General features: G+C 44.5%; 2 protein-coding genes across 3 annotated transcripts; one reads left to right on the top strand and one right to left on the bottom strand.

The window, feature by feature from the left end:
* Positions 1–133: 133 nt before the first annotated feature.
* LOC118579900 (translation initiation factor IF-2-like) lies at positions 134–10,216 on the bottom strand. The gene is made up of 2 exons (XM_036181689.1): positions 9,020–10,216; positions 134–349 (listed from the first exon to the last, which is right to left on the bottom strand). The coding sequence occupies exon 1, from the start codon at positions 9,743–9,745 to the stop codon at positions 9,200–9,202; it is 546 nt and encodes a 181-aa protein (XP_036037582.1). The 5' UTR covers positions 9,746–10,216; the 3' UTR covers positions 134–349; positions 9,020–9,199.
* Positions 9,171–26,686, top strand: Znf212 (zinc finger protein 212). 2 transcript variants are annotated; one of them, XM_036181685.1, is made up of 5 exons: positions 9,171–9,327; positions 16,049–16,438; positions 16,564–16,690; positions 23,267–23,347; positions 25,036–26,686. In XM_036181685.1, the coding sequence occupies exons 1-5, from the start codon at positions 9,304–9,306 to the stop codon at positions 25,872–25,874; spliced, it is 1,461 nt and encodes a 486-aa protein (XP_036037578.1). In that variant the 5' UTR covers positions 9,171–9,303; the 3' UTR covers positions 25,875–26,686. The 2 variants fall into 2 exon arrangements, with proteins under 2 accessions (XP_036037578.1, XP_036037581.1); XM_036181688.1 differs by having other exon boundaries at positions 25,039–26,686.
* Positions 26,687–27,956: the final 1,270 nt, after the last annotated feature.

Below are 27,956 nucleotides of genomic sequence, written 5' to 3' on the forward strand. Positions count from 1 at the left end.
GAGGCTGATGCACATGGAGAAGAAGTGGGCAATCCAAGGTAGTAGTGCTTGTTGACAACTGGCCCATGAAGACGTGCTGAGCTCATGTTGCACGAAGCAGCAGGTGCAGCTGCCTGGAGAAGTCTGGCTGCAAGGATGAGCTGCATGGGGCAAACAGAAAGGAAGGCAGGGAGAAGGGACTGTAAGGAAGAAGGAGATCGATGTGGCCAGAGCAGAGAGGTACAAACTTGTAGGATATACAGTTAGATGGTGAGGCATAGCCCAGGCCACGGACGACCCGAATACTCAAACTGTCCCACAGATGACCATCAGCAAGCTAGGGCCCCACTGTGGTGTAGCTCTGTAGAACCTGTTAGAAGCAGAGCAGACATAGCTGTCAGAGGAGGTCAGGAAGGATTCGATGGAAGTCCTGAGAAGGTGGCATAAGCCAGAGACCATTGAAAATGACAAAAATACAGGTGAATGTCTTTTTAAAATTTAAATGGATTTTTTCCCCCATTTCTGAGCAAATACATTTTGTGTGTACATGAGCAAAGGTTAAGTCCTGTTCTTTCATTCTCTGCCTATTCTCTCTCGAGAGGGTCTCTCACTGGACCTGAAGCCAAGCTGGCAGCCGACAGCCCTAGTGTTTCTTCTGCTCCCCCACTACACACACACACACACACACACACACACACACACACACACACACACACACCACAGCACACTGGGGCTACAAGTATACCTGGCTTTTTATGTGGTGCTGAGGATTTGAATTCAGGTCCTCCTACCTGCACAGAAAGTGCCCTTCCCCCACCTCTTTTTTTTTTTTTTTTTTTTGGTGGGGTGGATGATGCTGAATTTTGAACCCAGGGCTTCCTAAATGTTAGGTAAGCACTTTTCTACTGTATTTCTTCCAAGCCTTTTCTTCCTTTCTTTTTTCTTTTTCTTTCTGAAATGGTCTCATGTAGTTCAGAGTGTCCTGAAATTTCCTATGTGGCCACGGATAACCTTTAATTTCTGATCTTCCTGCCTCTGCCTTCTGAGTGCTGGGATTATAGGCTTGTGCCACCACACATGCTTCATATATTGCTGAGTCTGAACCAGTAGCTTTATGTGTGCTAGGTAAACACTATCAACTAAGTTATGTCATTAACTCCAAACACTATCTTATGATCAAGGATGCTAGTGTCCTAATTGTCTTTTTGAGATCTGCCCCCTGGGTTTTGGACATTGGTAGGGAGTAAGGGAAAAATGGAGGCAGGGATCACACCGGCCCTGACTAATCAACCTGAGCCTGTAACTTTACAGAAACAGCTCTTTAGGCCTTTAGTGTATAAAAGAACCCTGCAGGGCAAACTGGGCCCAGGGCTGGTCTCCTCTCTGGCTCTGCATTGATTTCCCCCATAAGACACTTAAGTGTAGTAGATTTTATACTTTATAAGTCAGAGACGGTGCCTCCTTACAGCACAGCATAGCAAAGGACCTGAAATTATACCTGACCCCTCAGCCATCTCTGTTCTTTTGCTGTTGTTTATTTGTGACAGGGTCTCAGGTGGCTCTAGTTGTCCTGGAACTCACTATGTAGACCAGGCTAGCCTTGAACTCACAGAGATCCTCCTGCTACCACCTCCCAAGCATTGATATTAAAGGTGTGTGCCGCTACACCCAGCTTCTGTCTCTGTTCTTAAAAGATTTTGAAGCATTCTCATCACCAGAAATGTCTCAGAGCCCACCATCCTGATCTTTCTCTGTTCTGTGTTCACCCATCTCACTAAGGGGCAGCTTTCTTCTATCCTGAGGCTTCCTCAGTTCTCCTCTCCAGGATATACTTGGGTAACCCCCAAATCTTACTTTTTTTTTTCAAGACAGGGTTTCTCTGTGTAGCTTTGTGCTTTTCTTGGAACTCACTTTAGAGACCAGGCTGGCCTTGAACTCACAAAGATCTGCCTGCCTCTGCCTCCCAAGTGCTGGGATTAAAGGTGTGCGCAACCAACGCCCGGCCCTAATTTTTTTATGCTACCATTTTGTTCCGTCTTTGCTCGCCTCTGTCTTCCAAGCCATTTCCTGTGGCCTCCTTTCCCACAATTCAAATGGCTGATAAAAAGCTGGTCAAACAAAATATTAGTTGCTCTTTAAGAAGAATTGTGTATCATTTTTTTCCCAAACCATCAATCAATGAATGGAATTTTGAAGATTTTGTATTAATATATTTAAAATAAAAAATGTAAAAAGGGGATATGCAGGAAAAAAATCTAGCAGGGCATGGTGGCCACAACTGTAGTCCCAGCTACTCTGGAAGCTAAGGCAAAACAAAATCTTGTCTGTCGTACACATATCTGGCTCCCCTGTGAGGAAGCACCCAGGTTATGAGTTCTAGAAAACACTCCCTCTGATGTTAATTGTGTAGAAATGGCACTTGGTTCTACATGTCACATTCTTCCTTCTGTCAGGTATCTGAGGAGTTACTGTGATGAGTACACAGGAAATGTCTTCCTTTTTGTGGTTGCTCTTTTTAAAATCAGGATCGAACCATATAGCTCCAGTTGTCCTGGAACTCACTGTATAGACCAGGCTGGTATAAACTCAGAGACCTGAGTCCCTCTGCCTCCCAGTGTTAAGAGCAGGCTGCTACCATGCCCAGCTGAGCAGCTGCATGTTTTACATGAGTGGGTGGACCTGATTTATTATTATTTTTTTTTTTAATTTTTTTTTTACCAGCTCTCTATTGATTACCATGCATTTTTTATTGGGAGTGTTTTTGTTTACTTGTTTATGTGTTTGCTTGTTTGCTTGCTTGCTTCTGACACAAGGTCTTGCTGCAAACTTACTATGTACCTGAGATGGCCTGCTTCTACCTACCAAGTGCTGGGGTCATGTAAGTGTGTGTGTCACCAGGCCTATTTTCTTTTTTAAATTTATTATTATTTAAGGGGTGTTCTGTTGTACTCTGTGGAGGTCAGGGGACAACCTTGTGGAGTCAGTTCTCTCCTTTCACCTTTACCTGGGTTCCAAGGAAGGAGCTTGGGTCACCGAGCTTGTCTGGTAAGTGCCTTTACCCACTGAGCTGTCTCGCCAGCCCCCCCAGGCCTGGTTTTAAAGAAGCATTTCTTTCTCCACACTGCACCTATGAACACAATACAAACTCTTCACCTTTCTCGTGATGCCCTCACTGCTCTATCCTTTATTGCCCACAGTTCCCTCTCTGCTGTGCCAGGCCTGAATCTTCAGCATGATCAGACCAGACCCCATTTATTTCCATCCATGCTCTTATGAGGTCCTGGAAATTATGCTCAAGTCTTGTTCTTTCAAACTCCAGCTCTTCCTCTACTGCCTCAATACAGAATGCCCCATCACTCCTTTTCTGACTTTGAGCAGAGCTATTTAGAAATATCTCCAGGTCCTAGAAACTGTGCCTGAGAAAAGCACAAGGACAGGGCAGAAGGGCCTTCTGAGCCTTTACATTTGGTTTGATCACAGAAGACTATAATACTTTTTTAAAGGTGCAGTGTGTAGCCCAAGTTGACGACCAACTCAATATCTTGCTTTAAGCCCGGCATGGTGATGTTGGCATGTATCCTAGTACTGAGGGAGCTGAGGCAGAAGGACGACAGAGATTGAGCCTGTCCTAGGCTCAAACCAGGGAAGAAAAATCTTGCCTCAACACCTTGCCTTCATCCTTGCTGGCATTATAGCATATACACACCACCATGCCCAGCTTCATGTAATACTTCTTTTAAACAATTTGAGACAAATGTCCGGTATCCCAGTGTCGTAGAGCACTGCCCTCCAAGTGTAACAGCCGTCATCATCAGAACAGCTGGGACTGCTCAAAAGAAACCACATCTGGCATGCTGACTATTGACATTCCCTCAGAGGAGAGCGGGAAGATGTGAGGTCCCGAAGCTCTCTCCTGCACCTCCCAGCCACTTGAATGCAATTCTCCTCTAACTGCATGTGGCCTCCGTTCTCAGGAGGGGCTGGAGCACCTAAAAGTGTAGGCTGACTGATGGGAGACTCCATCTCTGCAGCTCTAAGGAAACTGCTGTCCATGCTGGAGGGTGACTTCCCAGGGGTGCAGCTGTTTTAGCGTCTACTCACACTCGTGTAGATAACCCCTCACCCATGCTCTGTAAATAAGCTCAATAAATGCATTGGTTCCCCAGGCTGGAATCCTACTTTGATTTGCTGTCTGTAGATGTTTGTTTACTTCAGCTCAGAGAAAGAGTTCCCAGCTTCCTGTTTTTATTTATTTATTTATTTATTTATTTATTTATTTATTTATTTTATTTTATTTTCTGGAGTTGAGGATCGAACCCAGGGCCTTGTGCTTGCTAGGCAAGCGCTCCACCACTGAGCTAAATCCCCAACCCCTCCCAGCTTCCTATAGTCCTTAACTTAAAAAAAAATGTGTGTATAGGTGTTTCACCTGCATATATGTCTGTGTACTGCACACCTGCCTGGAGCCCACAGAAGCCAGAATAGAGCAGGTCCCCCGAAAGGAGAATGGCTGTTGTGGAGCAACCGTGTGGCCGTCCCAGTCCCCGGAAGAAGAGCCAGGGCTTTTAATTGCTGAACCATCTCTATAGTCCCCCATAATACTTTTATCAGTGCAAATAGTTCTCATTATGATCAACAGAAGCTGGCTGATGAACCAAGAATGAGAAACTTCTGGAAAGAATCTGGAATCATTCACAGACTCAGAGGTGCAGCTGAACCAACCCAGGATACAGAAAAAAAAAAATCACCTCTTATCTCTGCTCCCTTCTCTGTGTTGGTTCTCTCTTCCAAACCAGCTTACTTACTCCAAAAAATGAGAGATCAGACTGTTTCGAACCCAGTAGAGTTACTTCATCCCTGGAGAAGAAGAACTTCACTTGGTTTAGTTCATGTCCCAAGCCTACCCTGCCTCAGTGACTATTGCCTGGAGACTCGATGCTATGATGGAGCTCAGCTAAGTCAGATGCTTGCCCTTCCATCACTGACCAGGCTGGAGATGCCACCTTACAAAATGGCAATAGTGACTTGCCCTGGTGGCAACAGTCTGTAATCCCAACTACTTAGGAGGCTGACAGAGGAGAATCCTAAATTCAAGGCCATCCTAAGCCAGTTGAGGTTTGCTAGTGCTATAGAATGAGTTCAAGGCCAGCCTGGGCAATATAGTGATATCATGTCTCAAAAACAAACAAAAAGAATGGGATGATGGTGGCTTCCTAGTACTGAGGTCAGGGAAAGAAATAAAGGGGGGAAAAAAAGCAAACAACACCTGAGAGGAGCCTTTCTTACAGGGAGGGAAGTTCTGTGCCTGGCTCTGCCCCCCAAGTGCTGGGATCAAAGGTGTGCATCACTACAAAAGCATGGTCTACATCCTGTGGAGACTAGTGGGTTAGCAGGGGTGATTGAAGAGTACAGTCGTGGTGCATGCCTTTAGTCCTAGCACTCAGGAGGCAGAGTTAGGCGGATCTCTGTGAGTTTGAGGCCAGTCTGGTCTACATAGCTAGTTCTAAGACAGCCAAAGCTACAAAGAAACCTTGTCTTGAACCACCCCCTACCCCTGCAAATAAGTCTATGCTAGGAATGGTGATGCACATCTTTAAACTCAGCACACAGGAGGAAGAAGCAGGTGGATCTGTATAAATTTAAGGCTAGTCTGGTCTACAGGATAGCCAGGGCTATGTAGACAAATGCTGTCTCAAAATGTAAAAAAAAAAAAGCCTAGGCTACATACATATGCTAATATATATAATATATATGGTGTGTATGACACACACATATATGTGTATATATATATATTCCTCTGGAAGAGCAGCCTGTGCTCTTAACCACTGAGCCATCTCTCTAGCCCTCCCCCTTTTACATAGTTTTTGGGCTAGAGACTTTTTTTTTCTTTCTTTCTTTTTTGAGCTGAGGATCAAACCCAGGGCCTTTGCGATTGCTAGGCAAGCGCTCTACCACTGAGCTAAATCCTCAACCCTAGAGATATTTTAAAGGCATCATTTTAAACTTAAAATTGTATTATCTTATGGCACACACCTGTAATCCCAGCCCTTAGGAGGCAGAGGCAGAAGGATTAAGAATTCAAGGCCACCACCACACCACCACCACCACACCACACCACACCACACCACCCCACCCCACCCCACCACACCACCACCACAGTGCTATCTGTGGCTGCAGGTTATCACAGTGACTGCCCAGGTGGCTGTGCTCTTGCAGGGTAGTTAATCAACTTCGTTTGTGTTGCGAAAATTTTTCTGCTAATGGATAAAGTCACTCTTGGCTCTGTGTGCAGTGTGTAAAGGACACAGATCCTAACATGTGCACACTCCTTATTTCTCTAATAGCAGCAGCACTGTTTGTAGTGACTGGAAGCCACATTGAAAGATTTTTCCAGAGGCATATGTTAACACATGTCAGCAGGAAGGGGCAAATGTAGTTTCTGAGAAAGACTCAACAAAGTGACATTTTTCTTGGTAAGTTCCTTGTAGTACAGGGCTTTGCTCTTGCAAATATAGAAGCAAAGCAGAAGCCAGAAATTTTGTTACTGAATGCTTGCTCCCTGCCAGGCACACAGCTTCCACCAACACTCCACATGAACTGCTTTACATTCTCAGTGGGAAGACAAAGGTAGCAAATACAGAGTGAGCATAAGCCACTCCATCTAAATGTTTATTTGCATATTTGTGTGCCTGCATGAACATATGTGTACCACATGTATATAGAAGCCCTCTGAAGCCACAAGAAGGTGTCAGGCCCCCTAGAACTAGCTACAGGTGGTTGTGAGCCACCATGTGGGTGCTGGGAACTGAACTAGGTAGTTCTCCAGCCTTCATGCCTTTAAAAAAATAATTAGATTTTTTGAGACTGGATTTTATTATGTAGCTATGGCTGGTCTGGAACTCAGAGATCCATCTGCCTCTGCCTCTACCTCCCAAGTGTTGAGATTAAAGGTATGCCACACACACACACACACACACACACACACACACACACACACAAATAGATTTTTAAAGAGATAATATGAAAAGCAGAGAGAAGAGAATTAGGGGTCCAGAGACCTCAAATTTATTTTTTGGGGTGTTTTGGAATATATAGAATTGGAACAAAGGGCAAGAAAGCATGCATAATTAAGCAGAAGCATGCATAATTAGGCAGTTGTGGTTAATAGATGGTCTAGTTCATTGGGTGCCCCAGTTCTGGTTCTGCAAAGTGGTTTAAAGAAGTCCTTATTGCTGCCATTGAATTGCTTGAAAGGATCCATCTTGCTCCTACAAGATGGTTACTTCTGCTGCAGGGTGCAGCTTCAGGGTGTAACTGCCCTTACCTGAGAGATGATCCGTTTTTCAACATTCTACTCTTCCTGGATTCAAAGTGAGTACAGGTTGACAATGACTTACGTCTGCACCTTCGGCTGAGAAAAGGGATGAGATGGGTCCAGTAGACACACTCCTTGGATGATTGACATGCTTATGGGGGGTCAAGCAGGAATGATCCAAACCAAGTCAACAAACAAGATGAAGGCAGAGACACTGGGACTTGCCTTTGTGAGCCTAAATGAGTCAGTGCTTTATATATATATATATATATATATATATATATATATATATATATATATATATATATATATAAGCTTTAAGTGTTTGTGAAAACAGATGCTGAGAAGTTTCTTTCAGTGGGTCATGGAGGACATTGTTAGCTGTAGTCAGTGTAGACAGGAATTGCAAGGAAAAGTATTGGCTCAAGACTCCCAAGACCAAGTACTCAGCACAAAGGAGAGTTATTTGCTCCAGAGGGACAGGGGACAGGAATAAGGAACAAAGACTGGAGATAGAGGACAAAGGAGAAGAAGGGAGTAAGAGAGAGGGGAGGGGTGTCTGCCCCACGGGGAAGACCGCCTCTGGATGGAGAGGAGACAGATGTGGCACATGGGAAAATGGCAGTTTATAAAGGTACAAAGGGAACCCCCATGTTAAGATGAGGTGTTTAATTTTATTGGGACATGTTAATTAGGTGAGCCAAAAGGGGCCTTTGATTGCTGGACTTCAGTACTCTGACAGCTGGACCCTGGCAGTCAGGCTCAGGAGGAGGAAATGGCCAGATAAAGGAATGAACCTTGGGGGCTAGCTTTCGGGAATGTAATCTAAGGTTTTTTGGGTTTTTTTTTAGCAAGGCAGAGGGAATCAGGGAGAAGGGCAGGCCGGCCAGAGCCACATGCTCAAGTAGGCTAGTGTCCCTTCAGGGATCACTTGTGGAATCTGATCCCAGTCCTGAACATGAAGGAGGAACCAGTCTAGTGAGAGCAGATTAATTCTCAGGGGAAGCTATTCATGCCCATTGTTCAAAGTGGAAATTCCTATTCTTCTCATTCACCACCGATGGGACAGTGTGGCGGAAACAAGGCAAGCATGATTGGTGTTGCTGGTATTGGTTTGGGGGTGTGTTTGGAGTCAGTATCTCTTTTGATATTTCTGGCTAGCCTGAAACTCACTATAGAGCTGAGGCTGGTCTCAAACTCCTGACTGCTGGGGTTAAAGGTGCCGGTGATAATGCGGCCAGATGTTTCCAAGCCAATATGCACAACATATTGTCTCTGACACTCACCATGGCACAAGGACTAGGTTAATTATTTGTGATTAAGGCTACCTGGAATTCTGCAATGCCTCTGATTACCATAATTACTATTCTACAGTGAACTAACCCAGGCATTTGAATCTGCGTTTCTAGTTTCTAAAAAGCCAAGTAACCGGTGAGCGTTTGTAATAAAATCACTTGCCTTTGAGAACTCATCTTTTTTTTTTTTTTCAGCTTAGGCTGTGTTCTCCCCTCAGAGAAATTTAATATTATAATATTATATATAATAAAACATTAATTATCTTTATTTTTGACAATTACATTCATGTACAGAACGTATTGTGATCACATCCAACCTGCCTTACCCTTTCTACGAGTCCCTCTCCTTCTCGCGTGCTTTTTTTTTTTTTTTTTTGAACTTACACATACTTAAATCTCTTAAAGCATTTCGCGGCGTGCAGGGGATCACCTTAAACTCAAATAACGCTCTTGATTTTGCGTTTATACCCCACACTCAATGGCTGGAGTGGCAAGCTGCAGTTCACCTTCCCGGAGCACCGTGGCGCAGTAGCAACGCCGCGCGGCGGGAGGAGCGGGGGCAGCTCTTCTTGGCACGGGGAGGGGGCACGTTCCCAGAATGCACCTTGTATCAACACCGCGGCGGTGGCGGCTTCCCGAAGTCCGGGCGGTTGGCGGAGTGGCACCCAGCCCGAGCACTCTCCCGCCAGTCGGTGTTGTGGGGCGACTGCGGCCATGGCGGAGTCGGCGCCTGCTCGGGTAGGGCGCGCCGGCAGGCGGGGAGGGCGTCGGGGGAGACAGCGCCCTGCCCGGGGCGGGGCTTGAGCGGCTCGGTCGCGGGCTCGGTTTCCTCCGCGGCCGTTGGCGCGGGCGGATGCCGACCTGCCTCCCGGCTGCCCTCCCCTCCGCCCGCTTGCTCTCCGGGTCCTTCTGCGTCGGGCTCAGAGCCTGGCTCTCTGCGTCTCCGCGTAGAAACTTCTGCGAAGCTTGTTGAATTGTTTGTGGCTGTGCCCACATATTTCCCTGCTTCGTGCCAGCGGAGGGACTCGTTTTCTGAGTTGGAGTGATGGCGCGGGTTAAAACCCTGGGTTCCGCCCGTTGCTTTGGAGCTCGGCTGCGGGACACACGCAGGACTTGCGGCCTCTCTCCGACCAGTGGGTTTTGGTCCGGGTGCCATGTTCTGCCGTAGATTTCTGTCCCGAGCTTGCAGCTACAGGTTGAAACCAGCGGGGCCTCCTCTCCTTGGGGACAGGTGTATTTACAGAGCTGTAGGTGCGCACTATTAGCTGCTTCCTCTTCTTCCAGCTGTCTTTAATTCAGGGGATGTGAAGACACTGAAAATTGGTTTGAGGGCTGTCTCAGCGCTCACCTCTTCGGCAGCCTGTGCTCACTCCTCTAGGCCTTTGTCTCCTTAACTTGAATTGAGAATGCTGGGCTCGTGGTTAAAGAAATTCCTTTCTATTTTTTTTTCTTCTCCTTTCTGGCTCTGGTCTTCTCATACCATGTCACAGGAGCGGTTAACTTAGGGAAAGGGTAGGATAGATGGAACTGGACTGGCTTCTTGTCGTTGAGACAGGGCCTCACTCTGTAGTACAGGGTGCCTCCAGCTGGTGACAATCTTCCCTACTCAGTCTCCCCAGTGCTAGGATTACAGGTGTGAACCATTGTGCTCGGTTTTGATTGGTGGTGGTTTGTTTTGAGCACAGTGTCACGTGCCTCAGCCTAGCCTATCAGAGGATGGCCTTAAACTCCTACCTCTGACCCCCCAAGTGTAAAGATTACAAGCATAAGCCTTTTTCTAGTCTAACTTTTTTTTTTTTCTTTCTTTTTTTTTTTTTTTTTTTTTAATCTTTCAAAATAAGGTCTCGACATGTAGTTGGCTGCCTGGGACTTGCTATGTAGACCAGGCTAGCTTTGAACTCCTGCCTCTACAATCCAAGTGCTAGTTAGAGACTAGGAGTTAGACTCCCTGCTAGGCAAGCAGATAGGGAGGGGGGCCATGGCTAGGTAATAAAGATGGCGGATTTCCAAGATGGACATCTTCTTCCTCACCTCCCAACTTGAGGCAAGACTGGCAGCCTAAACCCAAGGCCTTTGTAGGCGTGTCTCCCACCAGCAGGTCTCCTGCTGATGGTCTGGATCAACAAGTTCAAGGCCTGATCAGACCAGGTTGCACAATTATGGGCCAGTCAGTCATCTTCAAATGGAACGACACTAAATTAGGGGAGGAAAACTCTTCAGAGGCTTTAAAACCCCAGCCTCAAAAAATCCCAGTAGCGGGCTGGGAATTTAGCTCAGTGGTAGAGCGCTTGCCTAGCAAGCCCAAGGCCCTGGGTTCAGTCCTCAGCTCAAAAAATAAATAATAAAGAAAAAGAAAAAGAAAAAAAAAATCCCAGTAGCTTCCTGAGTTCCCTTCTGCTTTGCAGGGCGTCCTTTCTCAGTGTGTCTGCTGCACATGTGTTTCCTCACCCCCAATAAATACTTTTGATGTCTGAGATTTCTCTGATGCTACCTGTGGCACTTGAGATTTTTCTTGCGTTTTAGTTCTTTAACTGTCAAGAGGACATACCCCACCCTGACCCCGGGCTGTCTCATCTCCAGACTCCTAGATAGTGTTAGTAGGGTCACTCTCGTGCACCTTGGCATTTGAATTGACTTTTACTGTCGCTTTTTGGGTTCAGAAACACTTTGGGGATCCTGAGATATCTTTCTGTGAAAGAAAAAAAGAGGTCTAAGAAAAATTGTGTTGAGAACTTTGCCTTGACTGGAATTGACTCTGGTTTTTCTAAGAAATGGTAAGAACAATTTAGGAATGGACTGAAGAATATATCAGTGTTTATTTTCAAGGAATTAACAATAACCTGGGAAAAGAGGACACTTGTGTTTACAGCATTTCTGTGTCTGACTTACTTAAGACACAGTTGCGGTCTAGTGTTTCTCTGGACTGGATTGTGCTCGCATGAGGTGGGAGGACCAGCAGACTCCATTCCTGATCGCTCCCTCTGCCCTTAGTTATTCGTCACCAACAGACCTCATTGAGATGGTAAAGGTCCACCAAAATCTCAAACTCAACTTGAACTTACAGTTTTGACATTGTAGAATTTATTTAAACCTCCTTGAACATATTTGTATTCTCACACATCTCTTCAAGTGAGAATTCTGTACTGCTAAGCCAAGTTCATGTCCTGATAATAACAACTAAAAATAGAAAATGCTGAGGGGAAAAAACCCTATGTAAATGCTTTTTGAAATGTATAGTAAATCAGAAGCCCATTATTTTGTATGATAATTTAAAAACAGCATAATAAATAATACTTATAATCCAAAAGTAGAAAGTGTGAACTCTTAAAATATGAGCCAAGTTGTGAAGCCAACTTTGAGAGCATTTGCTGAACAATGTGTTTGATATTTATGAAATCAAGGGACCTTTGGAGAAAAGAAAAACTAAAGATAGGATTTGAAGGCAACACTGGGTCAGAGAGTAAACTTTTCTTTTTTTAAGTCTGAGTTTCACAATGTAGGCTGTCTAGGAACTTGATATATAGACCAGACTGGCCTTGAACTCACAGAGAACCGTTGGCTCTGCCTCCCAAGTGCTGGAATTAAATAAGATAGTAACTTGTTATGGAGTTAATGAGAAATAGTTAAACTATATGACAACATTGATGTAGAAGTTAGGAAGAAGTGATGAGAAGTCAGTGGTCTCTGTAAATATACTTTTCATAATTGCTAAAAGACTAAAGAGTCGGTCACAATAAATATAATTGTATTAAAAATCCAACCTTCATTTTGGAAAAAATCCAAAATCTATAGAAATGGTTAAATATAAAAGGATATGAGAACAATTTGTCAGAATAACACTAATTAAAAGAAACTTGGCTTAGAAGTGAATCATTGCCAGAGATTGAAAATGCTCCTGCACTAATAATGGAAAAGAATTCAATTTTCTATCTTGAAATGACATCTTTAAACTAGTTTGAGGCTAATTACATAGCTTCAGATGTATTTAAAAATTGACAGACAAGGGGCTGGAGAGACGGCTCAGTGGTTAAGAAACACCACCTATTTGTCCAGAGGGCCCAGGTTCAATTCCCAGCACCCACATAACAGCTCACAACTGTCTGTAACTCAAGTTCCAGGGGACCCGACACCCATGGCAGAACACCAAAGCACATAAAGTTAAATGAAAGTTTTTTTTTAATTGACAGACAAAATTCATCATCATTTAGAATATTCAAATATAATCTAGTACTTTATCTAGCAGAAAAAAGTAGTAAGGATGTTGTACATCCAGCAGAGCTCTTGCAGAGGATGGGGATACGCTGCTCCATTCACTGCAGTGGTCTAGCTACAGGGCTGTCAAGTACAGTACAGCTAGTGTGACTAACACAATGAGCATTATGTTCTTTTAGTTCAGCTCATCATGACGGCTCACGCCCTTAATGCTGCACTTGGGAGGCAGAAGCAGCTAGATCTCTGAGTTCTAGGCCAGCCTGGTCTGTATTACGTGTTCCAGGCCAGCCAGAGCTATATAGAAACTTGTCCCAGAAAAGGGGAATCCTTCCCCAAAATAGGAATAGATAGAGAGCTGGGGAAAGGTGTGTGTTCCAAAGCCATTATTAATATTTGTTTAGTTTTTATTTATTTACTTGTTTGTTTTCGAGACAGGGTTTCTCTGTTCAACAGCCCTGGCTGTCCTGGAACTCGCTGTGTAGACCAGGCTGGCCTCAAAGTCACAGAGATGCACCTGCCTCTGTCTTCCAAGTGCTGGGATTAAAGGTGTGTGCCACCACTGCCTCACTATTTTATCCATTTTCTATCAGCATATAATATGTCTATATAATGATACAGTATAGATAAAGAAGGAAGGGAGAGGGCCTTGGAAAGATGGCTCCATGGATTAGAACACTTGTTACTCTTGCAGAGGACCGAAGTTCAATTTCCAGCACCCATATAGTGGCTCAAAACCATCTGTAGCTCCAGTTCCAGAGAATCTGATGGCCTCTTCTGGCCTTCACCGGTACAGGCACACATACATATGTACATGCGGGCCAAACATTCATAGAATAAAAAATATAAAGAAAAAAAAAAAGGAAAAGACACATCAGAAATGGAAGTGTGTTCACACAGGTCTGGGTTGATGTTAGATGTGACTTAGACTTTGGGTCGGGCTGTTGAATAGTTGGAGTCCATCTACCTTCTGCATGCACGTGGGCTTCTTCACATCCCTGCTTACCTGTGTCTGCCCCACTGACACAGAGTGGAGCATAGATGTGAGGCTTTCTTCACTTTGATTCCAGACTTGTGAGCAAAGTTAGATGTTGTCTTTAAGTCACTGAATTTTGAGATGGGTTGATACATAGCAAGAGTTGTCTGGAATAGAGAGCAAGGGAATATATTAAAATAACGAACATGCTTTAAAATTCCTGCAATAGCATACTCTATGTATGGATCAAAACATTTTATCTAAAAATGTTATTTCTCAAGTTTAATCTGTGGAATTTGATGCATTTCCCAACACAGTCTCTCAAGATAATTTTGTGAAATTTTTAATATTTGTAGAATATCAGTGGGCCAAAAGAAGCCAAGGTATGTGGTTGGGGATTTAGCTCAGAAAGAAAACCACAAACTGCCCTTCCCTCAGCTCTGTTTGGTGTGGGAGAGGCTGCTTAATCACATTTTGGGGGCCTCCATTCAACAACCACAGCCACAACCAGGCTGTAGGAGCTATTCTGGGAGGCAGGCCACAGCAATACCGTGCATGGATCCGAGGGTATGAAGAAGATAGGCGTGGAGGTGGAGTTGTCTGAAAAGAGCATTTGGGGGGCTGGAGGGATGGCACAGCGGTTAAGAGCACTGGCTGCAGGTTGGGGATTTAGCTCAGTGGTAGAGCTCTTGCCTAGCAAGAGCAAGGCCCTGGGTTCGATCCTCAGCTCCAAAACAAAAAAAGGCGGCAAGGTACTACTATAAAATAAAGAGATAGGATTTGTCTTAGTAAGTATAAATAATTACTATGCAGCTAGAATTAATAAGGTCACAATATTGGTTAAGTGACAGAAAAATTAACCCATAGAAGAGAAAAAAAGATGGCGGAAACAGACTGACAGGTAAAGGAACTTGATTTATGGTAGAGAATAACATTGCAGATTAGTAGGTAAATGTTAACTGTTTACTATTATTAGAATTTTTTTTTTTTTTTGTGTGTGTGTGTGTGTGTGTGTGTGTGACAGAGTCTTACTATGTAGTCCTGGCTGCCTGGGGCTCACTATGTAGACCAGGATGGACTTAAACTCACAAAGATCCACCTGTGCTGTGTTTAAGGCATGTGCCAACACGGCTGGCCCCACACTTACTTACTTACTTACTTATTTATTTACTTATTTATTTGTTTATTGTGTGGGGGATAAGTATGCCATTTTATTTATGTGGTTGTCAGATGCCAGCTTGTGGGGTCAGTTCTCTGCTTCCACCATGTGGATCCCAGAGATCAAACTTTTAGGTCCTCAGGCTTGGTCTTTATCTGCTGAGCAATCTCAACAGCCTAATAATGGCTTTAAAAATTGTTTTTTACATTTATTTATTTATTTACTTTGTGTATGTGTGTGCATGGATATGTGTGCACACATAAGTGTAGAGGTCAGAGGACAGCTTGAAGGAAAAGCTTAACTGTATGGTGATATTTCTGATATTTTTCTAATATTTTCCAAGATTATTATAAAATACACATGTAACGTATTCTTTCTTCCCTCCTTTTTTTTTTTTTGGTTGAACTTGCTTTGTAGTGGATGACCTTGAACTTTTAATTCTACTGTCCCCTTTTCAAGTACAAGGATTGCAAGCATGCACCCTGGTTTATGTGGTGCTTCAGATCGAAGTCAGGGCTTTGTGCATGATACTAACAGAGCTGCATACCCAGCCCCACAAGAAATTTTCAGTACCTGTCTTATTTAGGATTTCTATTGCTGTGATGGGACACCGTGACCAAAAAGTACATTGGGGAGGAAAGGGCTTATTGGACTTGCGCTTCCATATCATTGTTCATTATTGAAAGAAATCAGGGCAGGAGCCTGGAGGCAGGAGCTGACCCAGAGGCCATGGAGGGGTGCTGCTTACTGGCTTGCTCTCCATGGCTTGCTCAGCCTGCTTTCTTATAGAACTCAGGACCACCTCCCCAGAGGTGGCCCCACCTGCAATGGGCTGGGCCCTCCCACTTCAATCACTAATTAAGAAAATACCCTATAAGCTTACCTGCAGCCTGATCTTACTGAGGCATTTTCTGAGTTTAGGCTCCAGTGACTCTACCCTGTGTCAAATTGACATAAAACTAGCTGGCACATTATCAGAAAAAAAAAAGTATATTTGAATTTTTGTTTGTTTGTTTTAAGGAAGCTAGCTAGGAGTCCTGGACTTGGACTTGCTTTCTTTCTTTGATATTTGGAAGTGACCTTGTCTCACTGGCCTCATATCCTCAATCCTACAGCACAGGAGGAAACGGCGTTCCACACCATTAGCTCCCGCCACACCACCTTCACAAACAACGGAGAAAAACCCGTATTTTCAGACCACAGAAATCTCACTTTGGACAGTGGTGGCCGCTATTCAGGCTGTGGAGAAGAAGATGGAATCCCAGGCTGCCCGGCTACAGAGCCTTGAGGGACGTGCAGGGACAGCCGAGAAGAAGCTGGCTGACTTTGAGAGGACAGCTGTGGAGTTCAGCAACCAGCTGGAGAGCAAGTGGGCCGTGCTGGGGACCCTGCTGCAGGAGTATGGGCTGCTGCAGCAGCGGCTGGAGAACGTGGAGAATCTGCTGCGCAACAGGAACTTCTGGGTCCTGCGCTTGCCCCCTGGCAGCAAGGGCGAGGACCCCAAGGTAGAACCTCTAAGTTTAAAAGTTAGGAAAGAAGGGGAGCCTAGCCCCTGCTTAGTCAAGATGTTAAACCACTGGCAGTACTGGTGACAGGTGAGGTGCTCATCTCTTGTGGCTTACCCCTGCAGGTGTCCGGATCCCTTGAGAATGACGGGGTCTGTTTCTCAGAACAGGAGTGGGAGAACCTGGAGGACTGGCAGAAGGAGCTCTACAGAAATGTCATGGAGAGCAACTACGAGACCCTGGTCTCTCTGAGTGAGTTCCAGTTTTCTTCACGAATCCTCTCAGAGCCCTCCTGAGGGCACCAGAGCCTCTGCCTGGCTCTCATCCTTTGATCCTTTGCTGGGAGGAGGGATGAGTCACCTGCAGAGACTTGGAAAGGTCTCAGGGATGAGCCTTTGTATTTCTTCTCTGTGGTAACACAATCGCTTCTTGAAACTGTATATATTATATGTATATAATATAGGTATTTAATGTAGAGCCGCAAAGCATTAGTTACTTTTTTGTTGCTGTATACGACACTGACCAAGGCAACTTACAGAAAAGAATTTATCTAGAGTTTCTAGTTTCAGAGGGTTAGAGTCCTTGATGGCCAAACCCAGGTAGCAGATGGCAAGTGGTTGGAACAGCCCTGAGAGCTCATACCTTGAACCTGGAGCAGGATGCAGAGAAAACTAACTCAGGTTGCCTTCAGCCTTTGGAAACCTTAAAGCCTGTCCCCACTGACTTGCCTCCGCTAACAAGGCTACGCCCCTAACTTTCCCTAAACAGTTCCTCCAACCAGTGACAAAGTTTTCAAACATGTGAGCCTATAGGTCCATTTTCATTCAAACCTCCCCAAATATACTTTTGTTTAGTTTAGTTTTTTGAGACAAAACCTCTCTTTGTCGCCCTGGCTGCCCTGAGCTCATTATGGAGATCAGGCTGGCCTTGAACTCACAGAGATCCTCCTGTCATGTCTCCCAGGTGCTGGGGCCTAATGTACCACCATGCCCAGCTAATGTGCCTCTTTAATATTTAAGGTTGTTTGATGAGAAATCCTGTAAGTGTGGGACTGATGAGGTGGCTCAGTGGATAGAAGTGCTCACTCCACAGCCTGATACCTGCATTCAGTCCCAGGATAGGAGGAGACAGCTGACTCCTTAGAGGTGCTGTAGCGGGCTTTCTTCTGGGCCCCAGCCAGCTCCCAAATGATGACACAGAGACTTATTATCAGTTATGAACTGTCGGCTTTATCTTATGCTCATCCCACTAGCTCTTAATTTAATTTAGCCCCCCCCCCTTTTTTTTTTTTCCATCTATGCTTTACCTTGGGGCTCTTCACCTTTCTTTCCTTCTGTGTGGTCTACTTTCACTGCTTCCTCTGTGTCTGGCTGCCTGGCTGGCCCCAGGCGGCTCCCTCTCCTTCTCCCTTGTTCTCTGGTGTTGGTTGGTTTTGCTCCTTTGTTCTTTTGGGGGGGGGCGGTGGTGAGGGGGCCACCCAGGGCACTCAGCTCCCAAATAAATCATACATAGAGGCTTAACCTTAATTATAAATGCCTGGCCTTAGTCTGGCTTGTTTTTAGCCAGCTTTTCTTAACTTTAAATTATCCCAACTGCCTTTTGCCACTGGGCTTTTTCCTTTTCTTATTTCTGTAAATCTCACTTTCACCCTTACTCTGTATGGCTGGCTGGGTGGCTGGGTGGCTGGGTGGCTGACCCTTAGCATCCTCCTCTCCTTGTTCTCTCACTCCTCCTTTTCCTCCCAGATTTCTCTTCCTTTTTATCTCTCTGCCTGCCAGCCCCACCTATCCTTTATCCTGCCTTGCTATTGGCCATTCAGCTCTTTAGTAGACCACTTGTGTTTTAGACAGGTAAAGTAACACAGCTTCACAAAGTTAAACAAACGCAACATAAAAGAATGCAGCATTTCTTTGCCTCATTAAACAAATGTTCATAGCATAAACAAATCTAACACATCTTAAAATAATATTCTACAGCATTTCCCCCTTTTTGTCTAAATAAAAAGAAACGTTTTAACTTTAACAGTAATACTATACATAACAAAAAACAGTTCTCAAGTAAGAATCACATTTACAATAATCTGTCCCTTTGTAATTAGCATATTCGGAGAAAATAATGCAATATGTATCCTATCTTAGTGAACCCAGAGTGTTTCAACTAATTTACTTTCTATCACAACTAAGGAAAACTGTACCTAGTTAACTATCTAGTCTTCAACTCCATCAGAGACCTCAGAAGGATATAATATTATCTAATGACAGAGACATTTGACTGCCTAGATAGTCACGCAAAGTGCCCCTGCGATGTTGGGACATCCATCTTCAGCCTACAGGTCCAGAATATCTGGCAAACTTTTCAGTGAAGCAGAAAATTTGAAGGTCTGTCCTGCCTTGTATTGGCAAAGACTGTAAGTTGCTTTCCTCTGTGTCCCGCAGAATATATGGCAGACTCTTCTATAAAGCAGGAATTTTGAAGGACTGTCCTGCCTTATTTTGGCATAGTTCAACAGTCTTTTTCCTGTGTGTCCTGCATGTCCAGTCTGCACAGCACATTGTCAGCAATCAAAGACAAAACCGGTTTCTTTGCCCAGTGGCTAACCTTGCCACAGTGAAAGCAAACTCCACAAGGAGTTTCTTCAATGCCTATCATCTTCTCTGAAGTAAATTGGTGCTGCCAAGAGCAGATGTGTCTCATTGTCATGAAAAACCCTAAGTTAACAGAACATTTTAAATGCCATATTCTATAGTTCTTTGAAGTGTTTGAAGATCAATTTTCTGTCTAAAATATATCTCTATGATCTAGAAAACACACCTAATATATCTACAAATTTTATTGTTATAAATGACTAACTACTGACCTCTGTGTTTCATGATCCTAAATAGTATCCTAATATGTATCCTAAATATGTATCCTAAATAGTTCATAATAATAGCTTTCAAAAACTAGAATTTTACCTTATATTTTTAAGTGAACCACATAGGTACAGTACTTTAAACAAGAGTAGAAACATATATGCAATATGTTGTAACAAAAATAACCTTAAATTTGTATCAGTATTCAAAAATCCTTTAAACAAGAGTAGAAATATATATACAGTATAACAAAAATGGCTTTCAATTTGTATCAGTATACAAAAGTCCATACCAATACAAAATATTTGAGATTAATAGTTGTTTTTAGTTTAAAGTAGATTCAGTAATCTATCCTTTTATCATTCCTATATTCTCCTAAATGATAACAAACATCCATAACCTACCAATTAACCAAAACCTCCCACACCCTTCTTGGGAATGTGAGCATCTTTTCTTCAAACTGCTTCCTACTGTCTGTGGACAAAGCATCTTTAAGGTCTTTGAGAAAATTTGAGATAATAGCCAAGTCCTGGGAAGACCAGCTATAACCTTTGTTGATAGATATCACCTGTCAAGGTTCAGGCGATCTCCCTTGATCAAACCTGATCTATATTAACCTGGAACAAACCCACAGCCCCTCGTTTCCTGTGGAAACAAAAGCAAAACCACTTCCCCAAAGTAATGCATTTTTTAAATTTCTCTTTTAAAGTTCAGGCATTCCTAAAGTGTCTAAGTTGGTTCAATTTAGCAGTCCATTTAATCCCATGTCTCTTAGCAGCTGTTGTTTGCTTATCAACATTCAAAAATTCAAAATCAACACAATGATATGCATGACCCAGATTCCCTTTGTATTTCCCATTTCTGTGTGGCTTATTCTTTTACTAATTATTTTATTATTTTACTCTCTCCTTTCCTATTTCTGAACTATTTCTTTCTATAACTGCCCATACCTGTTTTCTTTCTTTCTTAAGCATATGCACATTGGTTTTTTGTTTGTTTGTTTGTTTTTTGTTTTGTTTTGTTTTGTTTTTCAAGACATGGTTTCTCTGTATAGCTTTGCACTTTTCCTGGAACTCGCTTTGTAGACCAGGCTGGCCTCAAACTCACAGAGATCCACCTGCCGCTGCCTCCCGAGTGCTGTGATTACAGGCATGCACCACCACCGCCCGGCTTAAGCATATGCACATTGTAAAACACACTGGAGCCTGTTTAGAGGTTTCTCTGTCTGGACCTCTTTCACTGTGTATCTTTTAGCCTTTTTTGATGGCAAGAGCAATACACCTGGATCCTCTGCACAGCTCTTGGTTGGCTCCGTTTGCTTCTAGGTCCATGAGAGCCAAGCCTAAAGCCCTATTGGAGGTGTTTGACCAGGAACTGCATTCAACCTTTCTAGCTATGAAATGCCAGTGCCCTGCACTGTGGTGGGCACATTTTTAGTTAGTTTTCTGTTCCTACTTCACGTACTGGCTGCTCAAAGACATGCTAGCAGGCAAAAACTCTTAAAGGAGCCATATCCTCTCCCTGAGTGGTCCCCCTCCCCCATTTCTCAAACTGTAGGGAAATTTTGAGCCTTATATTGGTACACCAAAATGTTCTTGGTTTCTTTTGTTCTTTTGGGGGCCCACTACCCAGATGCCACATGAATCACATATGGAGGTTTATTCTTAACTATAAATGATGCCCGGCCTTAGCTTGATTTGTTTCTTGCCAGCTTTTCTTAACTTTAAATTATCCCAACTACCTTTTGCCTTTGGGATTTTTCCTTTTGTTCTGTAATCTTACTTTCACTCTTACTCCATGGCTAGCTGACCCCTAGCATCCTCCTCTTCTTGTTGTCTTGTTCCTCCTCCTTTTCCTCCCAGATTTCACCTTCTATTTATTCTCTCCATCTGCCTGCCCCGCCTATCCCTTTCCTGCCTTGCTATTGGCTGTTCAGCTCTTTATTAGACCACTCAGATGTTTTAGACAGGCAAAGTAACACAGCTTCACTGAGTTAAACAAATGCAACATAAAAGAATGCAACACATCTTTGCATCATTAAACAAATGTTCAACAGCACAAATGTAACACATCTTAAAATAATGTCTATAACAAGAAATCCACAGAGTCTGTTTAAAGGCAAATAATTTATTAAGGGGAAAAATTCATTGCACAGAACAGAATTGACACAGGTTCTGGATCACTGTTCTGGCCACCTGCATCCAAGTCCCATGAGGGAGCAAAGAGAGAGATGCCTATGTGCATCTCAGGTCTTAAGGGTCACCAAGAGACCACACCCCAGGGGCATGGACTTCCAGGTCATAGGTAGGGGGATAAGTTACCTGCTGCATCTCTAGGGGTTATTCTTCAAGGCCATAGAACAGCTATCCACTGCAAATATTCTACAACTGTTCTCTCCTCTTCTCTCCTCCTTTTTCTTATTCTCTTGAGCCTAGATTCCTCCTCCTACTTATTCTCCCTGCCCACTAGCCCTGCCTATCACTCTACTTCCTAGCTATTGGCCATTCAGCTTTTTATTAAACCAATCAGGTGCCTTAGGCAGGCAAGGGGAAACAGCAACACATCTTTACATAGTGAAACAAATGCAGCAGAAACAAATGCAACACATCTTTACATAGTGAAACAAATGCAACACACCTTCACGTAGTTAAAGTCATACTCCACCACAAGTTGCCTTCTGGCTTTCACATATGCACTATGGCACAGATGTACCCAAACTTACATGGTATATACATACACACATAAATAATAAAATTAAAACATTTAAAAAGGAATCTTGTGCAGGGCGGTGGTGGCGCACGCCTATAATCCCAGCGCTTGGGAGGCAGAGGCAGGCGGATCTCTGTGAGTTCGAGGCCAGCCTGGTCTACAAAGCGAGTTCCAGGAAAGGAGCAAAGCTACACAGAGAAACCCTGTCTCAGGAAAGAAAAAAAAAAAAAAAAAAAAAAGGAATCTTGTAACTTGAGATAGGCAGCACAGACTGACAAAACCCCTTTTCTTGGCAATTAGCTGGTGTCCTCACCAGCCACTGTGGTCTCCATGTTTGTTTGGTAGACTGGAAGTACTGTCTGTGGAAGTGTTTTATATAAAATATTACTAATGCATGCTATATAATGAATGTATTCTTTTCTTGTTAGATAAATTCTTTTAAAATGTAGGTCCTTGGAGGAATACCAAGGAGGCCACTGGCTGGACCAGAATGAGGGTGAGGAAAGTCAGAGTGGGTCAAAGAGGTGACTGTGATATCCCAGATGGGTTATGTACTCTCTTAAGGCTATTTCCCTGTGTCACAGAGCCTGCCTTACCTGGCATTGCTTCAGCAAGGAGGCCAGGAGGATGAAATTGGGCACTGTGGAAGGAATCCTTGGCAAAACTGAAGCTGTATGGGCAGAGGTGGTGGTGCTATGTGGACACTGGTACCTAAGCCTAGTGGCCCTAATGAAGGAACAGGAGAAATTAGGGCCAGCTCATGCTGGCGAGGATGTGGAGCAAGGGGAACACTCCTCCACTGTGGTGGGAGTGCAAGCTTACCCACTTTGAAAAATCAATATGGCTGTTTCTCAGAAAATTGGGAATTGAACTACCTCAAGACCCAGCTATACTGGTAACTCTTGGGCATATATACCCAAGGGATGCTCCAATATACCACAAGGACACTTGTTCATCTATGTTAATAGCATCATTATTCATAATAGCCAGAGACTGGAAACAATTTAGATGTCCCTCAACCAAAGAATGGACAAAGAAGATGTGGTACATTTACACAATGGAGTACTACTCAGTTGTTAAAAACAATGACATCAGGAGGTTTGCATTGCTCAGAAATGTCTAGGGAAAATGACAGTAGTATTATCTTCTGTGTCTTTCTAACTATTAGTATTGACTCCCTCGCATTGGTCATTTGTTTAGTGGCATCTGACCAGCATGCTGTAAGTTTTTACTCTCTTAGACTCAAACTGTATCTTTTCCAACGCAGAGGTCCTTGGCCAGCCAGAAGAAGAAGCGGAATTGAGTGCAGAGATGGTGGGTGACTTGGTGGAAGAAGGTACCCACCTGGGTGAGTGGTTCTAGAATATTCTTATGTCATCTTCCTCTATCTCTATCTTGTAGGTTCCTATAGTTTATAGGGAGCTTTCCCACAGCCAAATTGCCAAATAATATCAATGATCTCATCTGGCACATACAGCTTGTGGATTCCTGTTTGGTTTTGTTGTTGTTGTGTTTTTGCTTATTTTATTTTATTTTTTCCCAGAAAGGGTTTCTCTGTATAGGTTTGGCTGTCTTGGAGCTCCTCTGTAATCCAGGCTGGCCTCCAACTCTGAGATCCACCTGTGTCTGCCTCCCTGGTCCTGGGAGCTAACACCACCCAGCTTGTTTGTTTACTTTTAAAGGTTTATTTTATTTTTATTTATATGTATGCATATTGTCTGTGTGACTGTACGATGTATGTGGGAGGTATCCATATAGGGCAAAACAGGGTGTTTGATCCCCTACAGCTGGAGTTATGGATGATTGTGAGCCACGTGACGCAGGTGTTGGAAACAAAAGCCCTTGTTCAATGGGCCATCTCTCCAGCCTCTGCTTGTTTTCTTAAGAAAAGTCTTACTATGTAGTGTACTATATCCTGGACTCAGGATGTAGCTCAGGCTGGCTTAGAATTCACGATCCTCCTGATTCTGCCTCCTGAGTAGGATTACAGCTGTGAGCCGCCATACTTGCACTAGGACTGTTAGAGTTGTTGCTTATCCCTGCCGGTCTTTGGAGTATTGCAGACTGCAGCATGCTTTTCCATGCCCTGTAAGGAATAGACATAATAGGCTGTGATCAGAGTGAGCGATAGAGGGTGGGCAATGAGTCTCAGGGCCAAGGGAGAAAGAAACTGGGAAAGGCATTTGAGCAGAACATCCAGGAGGAACAGAACTGGATGGACTTGTGATTTATTTTATTTTATTTTACTATTTTATGTGTATGGGTGTTTTGCCTGCTTATGTGTACTGCATGCTTGAAGCAAAGAAGATATCAGATCTCTTGAAACTGGAGTTATCGATGGTTGTGAGCCACCATGTGGGTGCTGGGAATTGAACTTGAGTTCTCTGCAAGAACAGCTGGGACTCCTTTCCACCGAGTCGTCTCTCCTTCTGGATGCATGGTTTTCAAACTGTTTGTTTAGTGGGTTAAATGCAGGGCCTCGCACATGCTAGACAAGCGTCTGTGGCTGGGCTTTACCTTTTAAAAATTTGAGATAGGGAGTTTGAGGCCAGTCTGGTCTACAGAGAGAGTTCCAGGACAGCCAGAGCTGTTACACAGAGAAACTCTGTCTTCAAAAACCAAAAAAAAAAAATTTTTTTTTAAGATAGGGTCTCACTGAGTTGCCCACACTGGTCTTGAACTTGTTCTGTGTAGCCTAAGCAATCTGTTAACTTGCCTCATTTTCTGAGTAGTTGAGATTACAGGCCTGTAACACCAGGCCCAGCTTCAAATTTGTTGTTTTAACACTTTTGAATTAATCAGTTGTTACAATATATTTTGTCATTTTTCATAGTTTAAATACCAGTCTATAGACAAGTTTGGAGAACTATAGTAACATTGTTCTCTAAGAGTAAGATGTTCAAATCCTCCTCCAGATTGTCCTAATTCAGTCGTCCTGAGGAGCTCTGTTTTGAGTCTTCTGAAGTCCACAAGCGTTTGGCTCTGGAGATATTGAAGTGCTGGAATGTAATCTTTTGTTGGTCTTCTTCCCTGCAGCAGATAGGGCCGCGGTTAAGCAGGAGGCACTGTACAAGCAGGAGGGCCCTGCAGGTCTTCCCAGCATGTTTTCCAGTCCTGCTGAACAGCAGGCTTTCTTTGGCTCGGAGCAGGCTGTGTTCTGGAATAGTCCAGGAGATTCTGCCCTCTTGGAATCAGGCCCTGGGGACTGTAACCCTGAGTCTGTTGAGGGCAGTAGAGACCCTGCCCCTGGTAGAAAACAGAAGTCTCACAGGCAGGTGCAGTTGGGTCAGGAGTGTGGACAGAGCCAGAAGGTGAAAAGGGACACCAGCCCATACAAATGTTCTGAATGCCAGATCGGCTTCCGCTACAAGCAGCAGCTGACCGCTCACATGCAGAGCCACGTGGGCAGAGAGTCTTACTCGGCCACAGACCTGGAGGAGAGCCTTAGGCCCAGGCCACGGCTGAAACCACAGGCCAAAAAGTCGAAGCAGCATCAGTGTGACGTGTGCCACAGGAGCTTCAGCTGCAAAGTCAGCCTGGTGACCCACCAGCGCTGCCACCAGCAGGAGGGCCCCAGCACCAGCCCACGGATCCAGGAGAGGTTCTCCCCGAACAGCCTGGTTGCTCTGCCCGGCCACATCCCCTGGAGGAAAAGTCGGAGCTCTCTCATCTGTGGGTACTGTGGGAAGAGTTTCAGCCACCCGTCTGACCTGGTACGCCACCAGCGCATCCACACCGGGGAGCGGCCCTACAGCTGCCCCGAGTGTGAGAAGAGCTTTGTCCAGAAGCAGCATCTCCTGCAGCACCAGAAGATCCACCAGCGGGAGCGAGGCGGGCTGGCTGCAGAGCACGCAAGGCCCAATGGCCTGCTCTAAGGTTGCCGGCCCCTCACCATCGGGGGTGGAGGGGGGTGGCATGAGTCCCCCGCAGAGATACTACAAAGTCAGGCTGACTTCTTCCTGAGGAGAATTGTTTCTGCTTTGCCCCTCTTGGCTAAGCACAAAGGCTAGTCTGAGACACAGGAGAGATCTATGGCCCCAGCCTCGGCCTTCTTGGCCCTGCTACTGGGTTTACCGTCTCTTCAGCCCTTCAGGCCCCTGGTTTTCTCCTTTCTGGTGCACTGTCACACCACAGGGACTAGTGGCCAGTTCCAGGGCCCATCTTAGCATTTCACAGTCTTCCCACAGTTGAATGGGGCCACAGATAAGTGGAGCGTTCCAGGAAGTCGCCCTCCATTTCCTGCCTTTGGTAGCCTCCTTGTTAATAACTAGTATACATAATTTAAAGGGACTGCTTAGGTTGTTCCAAAGACCCCTTTTTGGAGTTAGATTCTCGTTGATTTTTTTAAAAATATAGCTCAAACTTGTTTTATAAATTTCCAGAGTTGTAGAAGTTGTTCCTAACATGGGAACTGAGCCTACCCTCCAGGAGGGAATAGTTTATGGGCTCTTTTAGCCCACCCACACTTAACATAGGCTGGAGAGCCAAGACACACTGCTGGCTGCCCCCAGTGGGTTGCTGAGTGCACTCAGACGGGGCTAGTCCCCTCCGGTGGCCCAGAGGAAGCCCCCAAGCCCCCGCTGGGAGTCAAGACTTCTCTGAAGAAGCTGAGGGTTCAATTCTGGGAGTTTGGTGTCTGGACATACTCTCCTCATCCCTGCCCCTTGCTTTGCTGTGTTTCTGCAGCTCTGGGGTGGGGTGGGGTGGGGTGGGGTGGGGTGTGGTGTGGAGTGGAAGACTGAGCTTGATTCTGTTCCACCAGACATCACTTGAGGTGGTTCAGGTTAGACTTTGCAGTGTCTGTCCCGGGATGAAGGAGAAAAGCATAGATGCTTGTCTCAGGAGTGTTGAGTACCCGCCCACTGTCATTCAGGGAGGGAGGAGAGTGGGTTCTTTGGTCATATGTGAATGTATCCTTGGATGATTTACAGTTGTCTGGAATAAATCTTGCTACTTGTATTTAAAAAAAAAAAGTCACACGGGATGTTTTCTGTTTATCAAGAATTGTCACCTGGAGAGAAGTCGGGAGAGATCCCTCACCAGGAAGCCTAGCCTGTGACCACCTTGCCTCAGAGCTCACACACTGGACCAGGGGTACTGTTGCTTCTCCAGTTATATACCTTAATGTCAGGGTCTGATTCTGTATCCCTGTTCCCAGAAGTACAGTCTCGGCACCTGCTAGGAACTTGAAGGTAGTACAAGCCCAGACTCCATCCCTCTGGGTTGGAACATTTGTTTGTTGGTTTGTTTGTTTTTGTTTTTCTAGACAGTGTAGCCCTGGCTATCTTGGTACCCTCTCTGTAGACCAGGCTGGCCTCCAATTCAGAGATGCGTCTGCTTCTGCCTCCCAAGTGCTGGAATTAAAGGTGTGTGCTAACACTGCCTGGCAGAATTTACATTTAAAAAACTACTATTTTTGTTTTTTTGAGGTGGGGTTTCATATGACCCAAGTTGGCCTTGAACTTGCTGTGACCCTTGAACTCCTGATCTTCCCATCACCATTTCTCAAGTACCACAGTGCTGAGCAACATTTTTTTTTCTTTTTTCTTTTCTTATTTTGAGCTGAGAATCGAACCCAGGGCCTTGCGCTTGCTAGGCAAGCGCTCTACCACTAAGCTAAATCCCCAACCCAACATTTTTTTTTTTTTAATGCCAGCATATAGTACTTTCATTGCAATATTAAAACTTGTTGTAGGGGGTCGGGACAAAAGCATACTTTATCCCACAGTTCACTACCCAGGACAGCAGGAGGTGAGAAGAGACTGAAGAAAAGCTAGGAAGTGAAGATCAGCAGGGACAGCATCATTTTCTCAGAGAACATGTGTACAGCTTTGTCAACGATGGCTGGGTGTGCATTGGGTAGAATGCCTATAAACAATCCCTTAACAACACCTTCAGTTTAAAATTTTCATTGAAGTTCTGAAAGTGTAGGAAGTAGAGCTTGGGCAGTTACAAGA

The sequence above is a fragment of the Onychomys torridus genome, chromosome 3, assembly GCF_903995425.1.
Source record: "Onychomys torridus chromosome 3, mOncTor1.1, whole genome shotgun sequence".
Lineage (NCBI taxonomy): Eukaryota > Metazoa > Chordata > Mammalia > Rodentia > Cricetidae > Onychomys > Onychomys torridus.